The 15,989-nt window shown below is 46.1% G+C and overlaps 1 protein-coding gene across 4 annotated transcripts in view; it reads left to right on the top strand.

Annotated features, from left to right (window-relative positions):
* The window catches only part of CNOT10 (CCR4-NOT transcription complex subunit 10), a 60,494-nt gene extending 57,145 nt beyond the window's left edge, over positions 1-3,349 (top strand). For all 4 annotated transcript variants that reach the window (XM_072651100.1, XM_072651099.1, XM_072651098.1 and 1 more), the window contains 2 exons: positions 1,617-1,692; positions 3,145-3,349. In XM_072651100.1, coding sequence (XP_072507201.1) covers positions 1,617-1,692; positions 3,145-3,299 — 231 coding nt within the window. In that variant the 3' untranslated portion in view covers positions 3,300-3,349. The remainder of the gene's footprint in view (positions 1-1,616; positions 1,693-3,144) is intronic.
* The last annotated feature ends 12,640 nt before the right edge of the window (positions 3,350-15,989 follow it).

Here is a 15,989-nt window from a genome sequence, read left to right as displayed (position 1 = left end):
CCCTTTCTGTGGCTGCAGAAAGCAGTCTCAAATTTTAACCTTATTTTCAGAGTTTACTGACATATTACAACTAACTCTTCAGTGTTCAGCAGGAGCTTGGAGCTTAGGGTAATCTCCTGGAAACGAAACTGAGTCTAGGACTGAGCTGAGATGTGGGGTCTTATTCTTAGATCTGCTACTAGGGCACTCTGACCTTGCGCCTCACCTTCTTCTGCCAGATGAGGTCACTGGATAATACTCCAGAATGTGAAATTCTGATTATGTTCTGGTGTGGATGAGGTGTGACAGTAATGTAATGAGAGTTATTCCATTCCATGTACTTGACCAGAAATGTCAAAGAACCAGATTAAAATCTAATTGGGAGATGTTCAACAAGGTAAAACTATGATGTAACGTAGAGAATGTGAATTTGTGGTTTTCTAAATTAACATGTTGGTCCTCAGGAATTGATTGCTCTTTGAGTTTGATAGCACTGTCCTAGGTAACATGCATATTTCCTCTCCTTCCCCACAAGGAAACAAGAATGATTCACAATTAATTCCCAGTCTGTTGTCCCGAGCATGGAGGCCCTGCAGTAGTAGAAACCCTCCTACAAGTAGATCACGAGAGAAATATCAGATTCCCTCCAAAAGCAGAAGAGGGACAAAGCCAGGGCAGGAGTAGCTGCAGGGAGAGTGAAAGGAGGGAAGACTAGTCTGGGAGGGCTGAGGAGAAGAGGTGTGAGAGAGAATGGCTGGCAGCAACAGAAGTGAAGGTGCTGGGGAGACATCTGGGCGCATGTGCCTTGGAGGAAATTGGAGCTTTGGAAAATGGGCAGAAATGTGATGGAATCATTGATGGTCTGGGATAGTGGATGGCCTTGTCCCTGGGCCAGACAAGGCACAGGTTGGGGAGAAACCATGAGAAGGCAGCAGGAGGGGCTCTGAAATGCTGGGCAGTGTTTTGGGTACTGTTTTATTCTGAACGTGAGTATGTGCGTGTGTGTGTAGCACCTGGCCCTAAGTTCAGAAATAACCTCAGATGCTTCCTAGCTGTGTGGCAGGCTGTTTTCCTTGGTTTCTTCACCCATAAAAAGCACTGACGAAAGAAATGGCAAACCACTACAGTGTCTTTGCCAAGAAACCCTAAGGGGACAGAACTGAAACAGCTGAGCAACTGGGCACCAGTACAGTTCTGTGCCCTTCAGCAGTCTCAGAATGTCTTTAAATGCAGAATATGAAAGACAAAGGATTACAAAGGAAAACCATCAGGTGCCTCTATGGGAAGTGGGAGGCTGATGCCTAGGGAAGCAGTCCCAGGATTTTCACACACAAGGCCCTTGACATAGAAATGATTTTCAGTCCCTTGTCTCTAGATTCTAGCAGCAAGTATGTTGAAGACTTACGAGAAAGCACAAAACCCACGGAAGTGAAGTCCTTTGTGGCTCTGTGGAATGAAGGGAAGAGCGATATGTTAGGGGAGAAGGTCAGGTGTGCGCCATGCAGCCTGACCCAGGACTCTTGGCCCAGACTCTAGCAAAGCACTGCTCCTTTGTTCTTGACAGGCTCTTGGGTTCTTGTTTCAGTTCACTATTTCTATGGGTTTGCTAACTTCTTTTTGTTTTATTTTGAGAAAAGGCGGCTTCCATGATCCATCCTAAGGAAATACCACCCGAAGCCATCCTGCTGGCTGTCTACCTCGAACTACAGAATGGTAAGGAATCAGAACTGGTGAAAGCAAATAGGTGTCCAGGTCCTTCACATCTCTGAAAATAGAAGAGCTCACGCCAAGTGTGAGTTCTCTTTTCCACTCCCCCTTTTCAGTTATACAAAAACCCACAAGGGAGAGGGACCAAGGTTTCCAAAACGAGACTTGTCTCCTCAAGATCAGTGCTCTGTCACTTCTTGGAAATTCGAGGGCCGTATGGTATCACCCTGCCTCTGACACGTCGTGGCTCATTTGGGCAAGCCCTTTTTCATCTCAGGCTTGCAGAGGAAATAGGCTCACCCAGGGTTTCCTGGACTCATGAAATCACAAATTGAATCCATTTGGCTGACCTCTTAAAAACATCAGTAAATTCCCACACTGTCTGTGAGTGAGAACTCCTTTTTGTGCAGTCTGGGCACAAGAGCAAGGAGCCTTCTGTTTGTAAAGGATAACTGACCTCCTCTTTCTGCAGACAGATTGTCATTTTCAAATGCAAATGATTGGGCAAAAAAAGTCAGATCATAGGGATTTTGAGATAAGATGACCAGAAGATCAGTTGGACAATGTCCTGCCAGGCTTTGAATGACGTGGTGCCTGATGAAGGAAGCTTTCTATGCAGCTTTCAATCTGGGCTTGACCCCAGGCCTATAGATGGAATCCAGTCCTGGTCCTGAGAGAACAGAGGCCCATGTGCCTGCTCCTCCCTTCTAGTGTTGCTTTGGGGATAATTTGCATCTGGTGCAGGCAGAGGTTGGGGAAAAGGGGGAGGGGAAGGCTTGGTTTTGTTTTTAAATAAAACTTAACTTGGGAAGGAGTAGCAGTGGAACGTGGGTTTGGTAGAAAAGAATTCCAATGGCCTAAGAGAATTGGGGGGCCCAGAAGACACAGGAGAGATTTCAGGCACCCCAAGCTTCACCTACCAGTGTGTTCTCCTAGGACACTCATTCATCCATCAGATTTTAAAAGCAAAAGACCCAGGTAGCTTGAGTGACAGAATGCTAAAGTGAGAGTCAGCAAGGAACCAGATTCTGACTCGGACACTAAGTAGATCCACAGCCTCATCTCTAAAAGGATTTAGACCAGGATTCAGATTTCTGTGCATCAGGGCCTCTGGCCAGGGCACCTGGGCAGCAGCAGCAGGGATAGTCAGACAGTTTCCTCTTTATTCTCCTAAGGGGCAAGCGATGATTTAGAAATAGAGTCCAGCCCCCTTTTTTGCACACAAAATCCCAAGGAGATTAAGAGGCTGGTCTAGAAATACAGGGAGCAGAGTTGGAGCTGGGCCCCTGCCTCCCTGGTCAGTGTGGTGAGCTGGAAGTGGGCTGACCAAGGTACTCAAGGAAGGGAGTTAGAGAAACGTTCAGGGAATGGAGGCTGCGGCCTGCAAAGGCCAGCCCACAGCTGGACTGCCTGTGCCCACCCCAGTGAGTTTTTCTTATCACAACTTTTTCCACTCAGGTAATACACAGCTGGCCTTACAGATCATCAAAAGGAACCAGCTGCTCCCTTCAGTGAAGACGCTGTCTGAAATCCGGAAGAAGCCAGTGTTCCCACCTGCTCAGCCCATCCAACCCATCCAGATGCCAGCTTTCCCTCCAGGGCAGAGAAAGTGATCCAAGGCCGAGTGTGTTTTGTAATGGCCAATAAAGGACATTGTGCCGCTGCTCTTGGTGGATCTTTGGGGGGGGGGGGGGGGGGTGGCGGCGATCACCAAGCTAAACCCCTGCCTTGCTCCACATTTCCATGCTTGAATGTCCATTTCCAGTCGATAAAAATGACCTTAAGTCATTTCACAAATGCTGGTTCACAAAGTCACACTTTAGAGCCTTCCCTTTAGCTCCCTTCCCCAGGCCAGGAAACATTTCTCAAGTGCCTGCTGTGCCCCACGCACTGTTCTGAGCCAAGGGGGCCTGAAGAGAAGGTAGGGAAGAGATAACTGGCTTTTAGAATGGGAACAAAGCAGCAGCTGTTTGAAGACTGGGAACCCAAGGGGAGTGCCAGAGGAACGACCTGCCTTGTGCTGGCATGGGGGTATGGCAGTGTGTTTAAAGCATAGCTTGTTCCATAGGGAGAAGGAAAACCCCCAGCACTGACTTGACCTGTGACTTATGTGTGTCCTTGACCAAGTTCTGGGTGTAGTTTAGCAAAACTAGCCAGATGAGAAATCGAGCCCCACGTTTGCTCTGAATCCTCCCAGGCCTGGCGCCATGTGGGGAAAAGAATGCAAACCGTCCCTCCCTGCTGGGCTGGTCCTTAGTGTGTCAGCCAAGCCTGAGGAAGCCCCTCTGCTTGGAGAGCAACAAAGGCTGCCACTTGCAGGGACCAGCTGGGCATGTTTGGTAGAGTTTTTGGAGCACCCACCCCAGGCCAGATCAGCCCCAAAGAAAGAGGCCAAGAAGCTCCTCCAGGAGAGATTATGTGGCTGAGGGGCTGGCCCTGAAATCCACTGGCAGTTGCTAATTAGCGATTTTCAAGTGAGCCATCATGACTCAAGTGCTACCCAAGCCAAAGAAGATTATAAGTAACAAAATGGGTAAGTGATGCTCCCTTGGTGCCTTTAGGGAAAAGAAATCCCTGAATATGATGGATAGGAAAGTAATGACAAGTAAGTTGCCAAGCTAGCTAAATGACAGCTTTTTTCCTAAAGGAGATTCCTTGCAGGTAGACTCATCTGTAAAGAGGGCAAGCTTGGAGTTTTTCTCTTCTTCTAACTCTTGAAGCTGCTAAATTTAGAAAAGTAATCTTAAGATGATAGTACCATTAGCCAGATTCCTAAATAAACTAAGGTTACATAAAACAAGTTAAGATTAATGGGCATTGGCTTTTGGGTGTCATTAAGGTTGTTGGATTTTATTTTTGGAGTAGGCAGAGAGGGTTGCCATAGGTATGCCTACCCAGTCCATTATATGAGTCTTTTATTCCCTAATAGCGATCTGTTTAGGGCAACCTTGTGGACTCCCATCCTTGGGTTGATTTTAATCTATTTTATTTGAATTCAGGAAAAACATCAGTTTACCTGAGGAATTGTCTCAGGTTGTCTCAGGAACTTTGTGACGTTGGGCAAGACATCTGATCTCTGTGGGCTTGGGATCCTCATCTATAAAGTGAAGAGACCCAGCTGGACAATCTGAGATCCTTCCCACTTTTGATTCTGTACAGAGAAAAGATGAAGTCTCTGGTTTCTATGAATGAAAAGGTTAGGGATGTTCACCAAGACAAAGTTCAAGATGACCCATTATATAATGGGCACTGGTGCCAGTGGCCCCAAAACCTACTGAGAGGATGAGTCACAGACATCTCGACTTGAGCCCAAGCTGGCTCTGCCCTTACAGGGAGAAGGTGGAACTTGGCAGACCTGCTGAGGTCCCCTGAGCTTAGATTGAGAGGCCTTCTCAAACTGGACAGTGTCATTCCTGTCCTTCCAATGAAGCTTAGACACTGCTGCTCTGGGGAGGGAGCAAGCAAGCCATCCTAAAGATTCCCTGAAGCCAGATTCCTCCCCACCCCCATCAGAACAGACGCTGGAATGCACCATGTGTGGGTCTTCGCTGTGTCAGCTACATAGGGAGGGATTCTTAACTGGGATGGGTTGATAGATTTGAAGGGATCCATGAACTTGGATATCAGTGTAATTGCTTTCCTTTGTAGTACTACATATATAGTTGAAAAACTTTGTTCTGAGAAACACCCACGGGTTTCGGCAGGTTGAGAATCCCTGCCCCTGATGGTTTCTCAAATCTCCCAGATGACAGGTCCTGGCAGAGCACTGGAAATCCTCAGTGTGACCATGGGCATCCTGATATGCTGAGTTCTCAGAGTTGGGAGTGGACTCGGTGATACCAGAGGGCTCTTCTAGAACATTTTAAGGGCAGCTTGGTGGAATGAGCTGGAGAAGGAACTGGCAAATGTCTTTGCCAAGAAAACCCCATGGACAGTATTGGCAGGCTGTGGTCCATGGCTTGTGAAGCATGACTGGACAACAATCCCAACCTTCGTTTTAGGGAGGTAACGGAAACCCAGATAAGTGGCCCCATGTGACTTCCAGAGCAGAGGAGGATTTTGGCCACTCCAGGCCCTTAAACTCCTCAAAAAAATCCGTTTATTGTATTTATTGTATTTACGGATGTATGATGATTGTGGTTATTTAGTGCTTCCCTCCTGCGTGCCAGGCACCGTGCTAGTCAGAGTACAAAAGACAGTCACGATGACAGTAACAGCTCCGATTTCTTCTCACTCAGCCTTCTCTGAGCCTGAGCTCCCAGGCAGCCACTGAGGCCTTCTTGTCCTCTCTCTCCCCGCAGTGCCCAGCTCAGAGAAGGGGCCTTGTTAAATGTTGATCGATTGATACCGATGGCCAGTAGCAAAAGACTTGTGCATCTCTTTGTCTCAGGTAACTCTTCCCAACCACCCCGTGATGCTGGGACCAGAAGGGAAGTGAATTATTTGTGGCACTCCACCTGCCTTTTAAAATCCAAGGGCCTAATACGTGCTATGCCCTAAGGGTACAGAGAAAAAAATAAGAAAACCAGAACATGTGTTTGTGATGGGGATGAATATGTACAGATGCAGCATGTCCCAAAAGTCTTGGTGCAGTTTTGATTGCTCCCACTGTTTTGTGTTTAGAACACCTAGCTGGAGCTGAGGAGCCAACTCATTCTGAGGCCTATATAGCCTCTTCTGTTCTGAATCTGGCCTGTCCCACCCAAAGAAACCAGGTCTGACCCAGAAGCAAAAAGCGTTTAAGGTCTGGCTTTAGAAGGGGGACAACGGGAAAGATGCAGCTGCTTAAATTGGCAGAGCCAGTCGGGGTTTGGGTGCAAGTGGACAAAGATGAAATTAATTCAATCCTGGAATCCTGGGGGAAGCATCCATTGTAGTGACCGTCTGGAAAACCTGCTTTTCTGTAAAGTTTCAGAATGCACAGGCCGTTAGGGAAATGGCTCCATTTCCTATGCATCTCGGGAGGCCCCAGAAAGCCTTCTCCCCACCTCTCTGGGAGCTCCTGTAGATAGTGAGTGTCTGTGTGGTCCTCGGCTATGAATAGCGGGCAGCCCTGGCTTCCCCTCTCATTCCTCCCCTCCCCCAAGGAATGCAGGGTTTTCACATGCACCAAATGCTAATGCCTTGTTTCAGCATTTCCCACCTCCTGATGGGTTTAGCTGGAAGGCAGCAACATCACTCAAAGCCTTTGAAAACCACTGCTGGGGCTTCTCAGCTCCCCACATATTGTCACAGCTGCATTGATTTGCATGGGAGCTGAACAGCAAGGACTTTTCTCTCAAACTCCTCCGCTCCCCAGGAGAGAGGCCCTGGACGTCCAGAGTCTAATCTATTCCGATTTTTCAGGAATACTGTTTAGGACTTCATTAATGTGCTTGGGAGATAGTCCAATGAAAATTAAATTCAGTGTCTTTCAGTGCATGATCTTAGATTCTGATGCTGTGCTAGAAGGGACTCTGTAGTCAGCTTGGTCCAACCCATTTCTGAACAGCTGCAGAAACTGAATTTGGAAGGAGAAAAGATCTTAAAGGCTTATACTTGGGTCGTAAGTACAGGATGATAATGCATAGCAGTTTGCCTGAAAAAGATCCAGGAGTCTTAGCAGGCATGTAGTATGAGGTAGAAGCTAAAACAGTTTGATGCAAGCTTGGGCTACATTTAGGAGTTTTTGAAGGGTGAAGAGGTCAAAATTAACTGCTCTGCCCAGGTCAGACCATCCCGGCACGTTGGGTTCAGTTTGGGCGACCACATCTTTAGAAAGACACCAAACTGGAGGAAGGAAGAAAGGAGATAAACCAGGATGGCAGAGGTCCAGACATGAACAATCAGCTTCTTCAGCGGTAAAACAGAAGACTGGGTGATCTCCAACGTTCCTTCTGGCAGCCTGGAGAAGCCTTGTTCAGGGATCTGAAAGGCTGGCCTATGGAGAAAGCATTAGACCTATTCGGCTTGGCCTCAGGAGACTGGAAATGAGAGGGAATGCCAGGCTTCCTCAAAGTGAACTGGACTGCTGCCTTAAAAAGGGACAGTGAGTTCCCTCTTACTGGAGGTCTTCAAGCAGAGAATGACAAGCATGTGATACTGGGGATTCCTCTTCCTTTGGCGTAAGAGGGAGGATGAGACCCTTCCAATCCGCCAGTTCTTCTCGCCAGGAAACGGAGGCCCAGCCAGAAGTGATTTGCACAAGTTAACTCTTAGTGGCCTGGCGGAGCAGGATTGGAAGCCTGGGCTTCTGAATGGCCCTTGCTTTTGAGTTTGCCCCAAAGGGAAAGTAACTTGCCCTGCAGGCCTCGGAGGAGCCACAGGGCACTGGTAACAACTGGACCTAAAAGTCTAAACAGGCAGGCCAGGAATTTCAGTCTGAAGCATGCATGAAGCATTCACCTACCTGAAAGTCTGTTCGGCAGAAAAGCTTTTTGAGGGCAGGGATGGATTTCGTGCCAGCATCTAGCATGGTCTCCTGAACACTGTAGGGCATTCAACATTGAGAGGTTAAGTTCCCATCATTCCTGGGTGGCATGGGAGCCCAGGTTCCTAGGCACACACCTGGCAGCCTTCCTCTTCTGATCTCTGCCAATTCCTCCCCCCCGCCCCAGTCAGAACCCCAGCTACTCAACAACAGTCTATCATAATCCATCTGGTGCCGTGCACCTAGTAGGTGCCCAGACAAATGCTGTTTTGGAAGGGCCAGAGAGAGGACACCAGAGAGAATGCAAACTAATCTTGACCCTTCTGTCCCATGTAATAAAAGAATGGAAGTCTGCTCAGAGACAAGAGCCCTGGGTTCAAAATTAAACAGTGTAATGGTGTAATAGATAGTGCTGGCCTTAGAGGCAGGATGACCTGGGTTTGAATCCTGCCTCAGAGACAGCTCCTTGTATTGTCCTTCATTCAAATATTATTTAAATAATATTCTCAGCCTGACTTCATGGGGCCCGCAACTCCTGCGCCCTTCAGCCCAGGTCTCTAAACCCTCTAACGGGAGAGGGGCTGGATTACATGGCCTCCACAGTCAGTTCTAAACCTGAGGGCAGCTTTGGAAGCTGGAAGCTCCCATCTGATCCCATCTTCCCTCCTGGCCTTCCACCAATCTGGAAATGTCGCCCAAAGGTCATGTTCTCTTGTTTGAGGGTACTCATTGGAGATGCTCTCCTCACAGTAGCCACTGAGGTGCAGACGAGCACTGCTCTGTTCCACCAGACCCTAGGACTTGGGCCCTGAGGGTGGATGGCCTTGGTGGCATGTGGAGGTCAGGATGACCCCCATCCCACTGACTCCCAGTGGCTTCATGGAGTGGTACCTTCACTAAAGGAGGGGCAGGCCCACTACTAGAAGCTGCCCCCCACCCCCAAGTTCACTGTTCGAAGAATCAGCTGGAAGGAGTGACTTCCAGAGGCCTTCAGGCCAACCTTCCACCCTCATACAGATGAGGAAATGAGTACCTGGAGAGGGGCAGTGACCTGCCAAATGTCAGAGGCAAAATTGAAACCCAGGGCTAGCATTTTCCTGCAACTCCATGCCAAAGCATCTTTATTTTTTTCTGTCAAGGCACAGAATGCCAGTGAAGCAAAACCAAACATCTGTCACCTCTGACAAAGCGCTCAGCCTTAAGAGGTCCAAACGGCTAAGCTGAAGGATACGTGTTGACTGAGGGAGTTTTCTCCATGGGAGCACCCTATGCCAATAACACGTTCCCGTCCTCCACCCACCTACCCCCAATTATAACAAAGTGACAGTTTAGTTATTGTGGTCATTTATGGCAAGTAGGTAACAGAACAGCAAAGGAGACACAAAATGTACACGTGGAAATGTTTACATAGGAAATCTGCATTTTAGGACTATTTAGGATACTGCCAACTAAAGTGTGTTAAGTACAAATTGAACAGGTTACCCATCAGCACTTACTTGCCCAACAAACCTGATGAGATTGGGCCAACTGATGCCAAGGGAGCTGAGGGGTTCCCTAATCCCCTCTTGAGGCCACCATCTTTGCTATCACATTTGGAGGGCTACTTGGCAAGGTCCATCCTGTCACTACAGGGCAGCAGTACGACATTTGAGGAGAAATAACTTTAAACTGCCAAATAACGAATCGGTCACTGGTCTCTGCACTAAATAACTGTCCTGAATTTGCCAAAGGACTCGGTGTGTTAAGAGCTGGAAAGGGCCTTGGACATCACCCAGTCTGGCCTCCTCATGTAATAAATGAGGCCCAAGGGGGCAGAAGACTTAGCAGTGATAGTTAAGGGATGGACACAGGGATGTGATCCCGATTTAAGGCTAGGGCATTTTCCCACCTACGTATGATGTAAGCAGAGGACTAGTAGATGGAGCTGGAAGGAAGACCAGAAGCCACAAATAAAGAAATTACCAAAAGTCATAGAAATGGGAGGCTTTGCAGCAGAAAAGGCTTTCGGGTTATATGGAAAGCATTTGGGCTCCAAACTTCAACTAATTCAGCCTTTCGACAAGGGCTTCCCCCCAGGAATAAATCACACTGACACAGCTTCGATGAAAAAAAAAACCCTCACATTTATTTGATTAAACAAAATAAAATAAACTGCATAGGAACAATTTTAATGTCCAAAGAGACACCAACTTTGTTTTAAGGCTGCTGGTAGCTGACACTGCATCTCCTTGCTACCTTCTCCAGCCTTCTCTGTGGACCACAGTGATACATTCAGAAGCCTCTGTCTACACAGGAGTTTTTGAACACCTCTGTCCATTGCCTGTCATGCCTGGCTACTTACAGGACCTGGGATTCGATGGTCAGAACTGTTTTGGAAAGCGAAAGGGCATGCCTTCCTCTTCTCCCCTCTAGGGGAGGTGGACTGAGTCTGCCAAATTAAGATGAATTAATGCCTGCTAAGTACTGAGAAGTTAAGTTTCCCTATGGAATTCCAGTCCTGCAACAGGGGAATAGTCAAAGAGAAAGTTGCCCAGCTGTTAAGGAATAAGGAAATTCTACTCTGAGCAGTGGTCTTTCCAGATCATGTCTGACCTCAGTAAATCAAAAAGCAAGGTTGAGGTCTGTCCTAAGGACACCAGGATTCCTTTCCCATCCACCTCTTGATTTTGTATTTAACACCCCACCCCCTCCAAAAAAAAGACCCAATTCTATCAGTCCCATGTTGTATACTTGGAGTAAAGTGTCTCTGCCAAGGCAAGACACAACAGCCAACAGACAGAGTAAGCCAGGTGCTCAGAAACCATGCTAACAGGCCCCTCCCACCCACCCTACTAAACCTTATAAACTAGTTTTTAATGATCCCCACCCATCCCACCCCACCACTTAACCTGTACTGATTTAAGGGGAAAAAAAAATAAAAAAAGGAAAACACCCACCCTCCACCAGAAGATAACACATAGAACCCCAGGCCCAGGATGCAGATATCCTTCAGGGGACAAAAAAAGCTAAGCAGACTAAAGAAGCAAGCTACACACAGAAAGAGGCAAAGGCCTGGCAGGCAGCGACTCCGTTCACTTGATAGACAGGTAACATTCAGTCTGGATGCTCCGTGAAAGGAGAGCCTTCACAACCAATCCTACCTGAGTTTGTAACGTTCATACAATCATTGACAGGGTCTAAGACCATGCAGGTACTCACAAAGCTTTTAGAACCAACATTGGTTAAACAATGGCGGTGGGAAACGTCCCACCTATCTGGCTTAATGTTAACCCGTAAGATCATTTTATTTCTTTATTTTAAATAGAGGCATGTCTTCTCACCATGACACAAACCCAATGCACTGAACTGGGGGGGGGGGGGGGGGGAGGGGGGTGTTCTAGATACTACCATCCCTCCCCCATCCCCAACTTTGAAGCTACCAAGAAAAACAGGAAGTGGGGGGTGTGGGAGATCAACCCTACTTTCTGGTAATGTGCTTCTCAACTTTTATTATTTAAAAAAAAAAACCAAAACCAACAACCAAAAAAACTCCCCCTCAGATTACCTTTGGTAGCAAAACAAACAAACAAAAAAACACATTCACACTCAAAGAGTTCTCCCCAAATGTGAAGAGAAGTGGGTTACCATAGGTCATGGCGGAAGACATCCCACTGGGTCAAGAAAGCAACACATACAATCACAAAGTCGAAACAATTCTCATTCCCTTCAAACATTTGGTATAGATAGCTCTGCCGTCCAAAGCATTTATAGCAATACAATCTTCTCTAACTGGATGTATTTGTAAACATCCAAACATAAAATAAAATATTTTTCTCTTGAAGAGAGAAGACCTAAAGGTCTTGAGGATGTAAGGTTGCAAATTCAAATTCCAAATAGATTTCAAATGACTAATAGTTTTTGCTTTTAATACTGAAAAAAAGTGGATTTTTAAAACACGTTTGCGTAACTCTTCATTAAAATAAAGAGTCCAATTTGTTAAGAACTATTTGGATCTGGGGAGTAAGTATTTTTTTTTTAAAGAACATTTGGTTTAAATTCAGAGTTTCTCTAACAAGGGCAACTGAACAGTCCTCCTGAAAGCCAACAAAATCCCCTGCAGGTCGATGGATGGATGTGTTCGACTCTGTAGGCATGGGAGAACTGGGTTTTTTCCTCAAATGGATTCATTTAATACTATTTCTTCAGAGACCTGTTGAGTGCTCAAGTGAGGTAGATGCTGTCTCTCTAAAAATGAGGTAGAAACAAGGCAAACAACAAAAAAACCCAACAACTTTTCAGATAAGATTAAAAAAATAAAATCGGTGTAATCGTTTGTGCATCCTGCATCATCGAGCAGGGAGCCAAGGACTCGGAGGGAGGGACTCAGGATCAGAGGCATGTTTGTCTAACGCAAGTACCAGTGTCTGATTTTTATACAGCTCCAGACTGTTGGAAACAAACTCCAAAGAGAGGTGTTTAAATAAATACCCTAGTTCCTTTTTTTTGGCACCACGTAGATTTTTTTTTTAAAGAAAACACTACAAAAACAGAAAAAAAAAAAAACCCCCACAAAACTTTGGCACAACTTTCGCTCATTTACCAAACACAGAAACTTCACAATCTTTGAAAGAAGAAAACAGACAAAACAAACACAATTCTGCTAGACCAAGCCTAAAGACTTCTCTCTTCAAATAAATTAAGCTTTGGCTTAACTAACTAAAAAAACTGATCTCAAGTTATCCCACTGGAAGCCAAACACGAAGTGCCCTAATTCTCTTTGCAACTCAGAAGTTTTTGGCCCAATGTTAGATTTTAGGTCGTCTTTATGGTCGTCTCTTCTGGGATTTCCCCCAAGTAAGTTATACTTCCAACTGGTACCCACTGAAGGGTTTTGTTCTACTTCACCTAGGGTACTTACTGCATTATACAGCGTCAGGGCTACCGCTTATGTGTTCTGTCTCACAGGCTTGGCAGCAGGATTGCCTAATGGTCACTTTAGCTGCAGGAAAGCAGTTTGTTTTAGCTGACCACACTTTTGAAAGGTCATCAGCCCCCCACCCAAAGTGGTTTTATCCACTGATTATATAAATTCCTTCAGGAGAGTGGCAGTGCACAAATCCATCTGCCTCACTCAAGTCAAGCTACAGTTGGATGGAAACTTAACTCATCTTTCTTTGGTACCTCCCAGATCTCTCACCCTCAGCACCCACTGTACTAAACCAAAGCAGAGACCTGGAAGGTTTCTCAGTCATGTCTTCATAGGAAGCAAAGTGTTCGCTTTTCTCATGTTCTCATACAGCTGATTTGCCCAAGCTCTACCTTTCCTGGATACCTAATAATGGAAAGTAAGCATGCAAAGAGAATTGGATGCTTTTTGAATAGCCACAGCCCTGGGGGTAGCAGATGCTGGCTTTTCACTGAAGACTCACCTAGTTGGAAGCTAGACTAGCATTCTTCAGGAGTGCTTAGCACTCTAGCAGGAGGACAGGAAAGGCGGTGGGGATCCACAGATGGTAATGTTTGACAAACAATGGCTTTCCCAATGTGACCCGCATTACTCTGAATGACAGCCAGGCACATTAGTGCCGTCGATCTGCTGAATTAAAAGGAGCGACACTACCAAGGAAGACAGCCAACTAATCCACTTCTGATTTCAGTCACTTAAACTCAGAGCTTGTTCCACATACAGGTCAGTGAAGGTTATCTATGATCACACATGACAAGATGGCTAGCCAAACTTCAGAGCCAAAACTACCAAGTTCTTGATACATCAGTTACTGCGATCAACAAAAGGTAACGCGTCACCCAGGTCTCAAAGTATCCCCCCCAAAATGTCTGGGGGAAACAGAACAGGAGATGATAGTATAGGCACAACAGAAAGATGTGCTGCAGTAACAAGCAAAGGGAACATTACCATTCCTGGGCAGAACACCTCAACCAACCAGAGAGGTCAGGGGTAAGAAGAAAAAAGATTCCCAGAACTGAAATGTTCAAAGCTTTTAAACCGCTTGTCTTTGGTATTTTAAGGGATGCTAGGACAGTATTTTCTCACTGATAAAATAAGACCTTCCCTAACTGTTGTCTAACCACAAAAAAAAATCCAATGAGAATTTAGAATTTAGGGACAAAAGTGGGAACAGCTAAAGAATATGGAAAAGGTTTCATAATTAGAGGCATTGCACTGGGGTAACCATTCACATGTAACTTTTCTCACCCCTTTCCCTCCTTCCCGACGGCTGGTATTCAGGTACAATGCCTTGCCTACACACTAAGGGATCTGCCAGGCTCAGCTTCCACAGAAGACAGCAGTCTGGCTTCTACTTTCAATACTTCATCTCCTGTAAGAGGCAGCGATGACACATGCGATTTTTTGGTAGATACACAGAATTTTGTGGATATAGTGTCCTCCCTTCCTTGGATGTACAAAAGGTCTTTAAGTTTAGAGAACGGAAAACCTCAAGAACATAAAAAGGGAGAGAAAGAGGGGAAAAAAACAAGGCAAGGAAAAAGACAGCAAACAGAAGACAGACCTGGAGCCATCATCCAATTCCAATGGCCCAATCAAAGACAAAGCTGCCCAAAAAAAGGTGTCTGGACAAGGGGATTTAGTGACCCACTTTGTGCTATCTTCTCCTACATATCAAAAAAGAAATAGTTCTCTCCCAAGTCAATAGATTAACTGGGCTATGACCTTTTAGAAATAATGGCTCATTCCTTCTTCCAGGATGAAAACAGAAGTTGATCCATTAAAAGCTACTGACCACTGAAAAATAGGGAGCTCCCAAACCTCACTCACCAAAAGACAAAGTGAGAAGTCACTGGCATCTCAGAATAATCAAGATAAAAGGCCAGGCTCTGCCCCTGCACACTGGGCACAACTCTGGCTAGATAAGGAGCCACTGGAAAAGGTCACGAGAAGAAACTTGTGCCCTGCTAGAAACAGCATGCCCTCCCAAGCAGCCCTAGGTCTGGACACCGGGCTCTACGGTAGACGCTCCATTTGGCTTTGGTTCTTTGGGACTGGACTGCCTGAAGCAGAGTAAGGAGCAGGGGGCCTCCTCCCTCACTTTCACCTGCCACCATCGACATCCAAAGGGGGGATATTTCAGAGGGGAAAAGATCTTTACATTCAAAAGCACTCCAAGGATTTCATGCTGACTACATCAAGTCTCCTGTGCAGCACCAGTTTTCAGCAAACGATGCAGTTAAAGTGACTTCTCAAAAGATCCAAGACATTTTTTTTTGGTTGGGGGAGGGAAGGGAACCAGGGGAAATGTTAACAAATCTGACAGTGAAAGGTTTTGTTCCCTGAACTTCCAAAGCTGTAAAAAATTGTGCTTTAAAATAAAAACTTTCTTCTTCCACCTACGACCATCTCTCCTAGGGAAAACCAAACTCCTAGCGACAGTACACAAAACAACAACATGCGGCTATATTCCAGACCCTTGACAACAATTCCGCATGTTTCTCTGCTTCTACTGATGTGTGTGTACGTGTGCACACACACACCCACATACACACACACATGCGCACACGCACGCACACACACACATACACACTCTCTCTCTCTCCAAACATTTTTTAAAAGTTTGAAATCCAAGAATTAGATGACTTCCATGGCTCCTAACCATTTTTTTTCTAACATTACACCCCCCACAAAACCATCCCCACAAAACACTGAATATTTTAATAAAAGTCATCAAAAAACTTAAGATGTGCACCATCTCCTTGGCTTTTACCATGTGGGGCAGGGATACTGCATATACTCCTCTAAAATAGAACCCCAAACTAGGAAAGGCCTGCCCTTCTGAGCTGGCACACCCCACCCACATTTTCCAGAAATTAGAAAAGGATGCTGAACAGGGAGTCAAACGTACTGAGGTGTGAAAGGGCGAGAGGAAAACGTTCTCTGTTG

Source organism: Notamacropus eugenii, chromosome 3, assembly GCF_028372415.1.
Source record: "Notamacropus eugenii isolate mMacEug1 chromosome 3, mMacEug1.pri_v2, whole genome shotgun sequence".
NCBI classification, from domain to species: domain Eukaryota; kingdom Metazoa; phylum Chordata; class Mammalia; order Diprotodontia; family Macropodidae; genus Notamacropus; species Notamacropus eugenii.
This window is presented reverse-complemented; position numbering and strand designations above follow the sequence as displayed.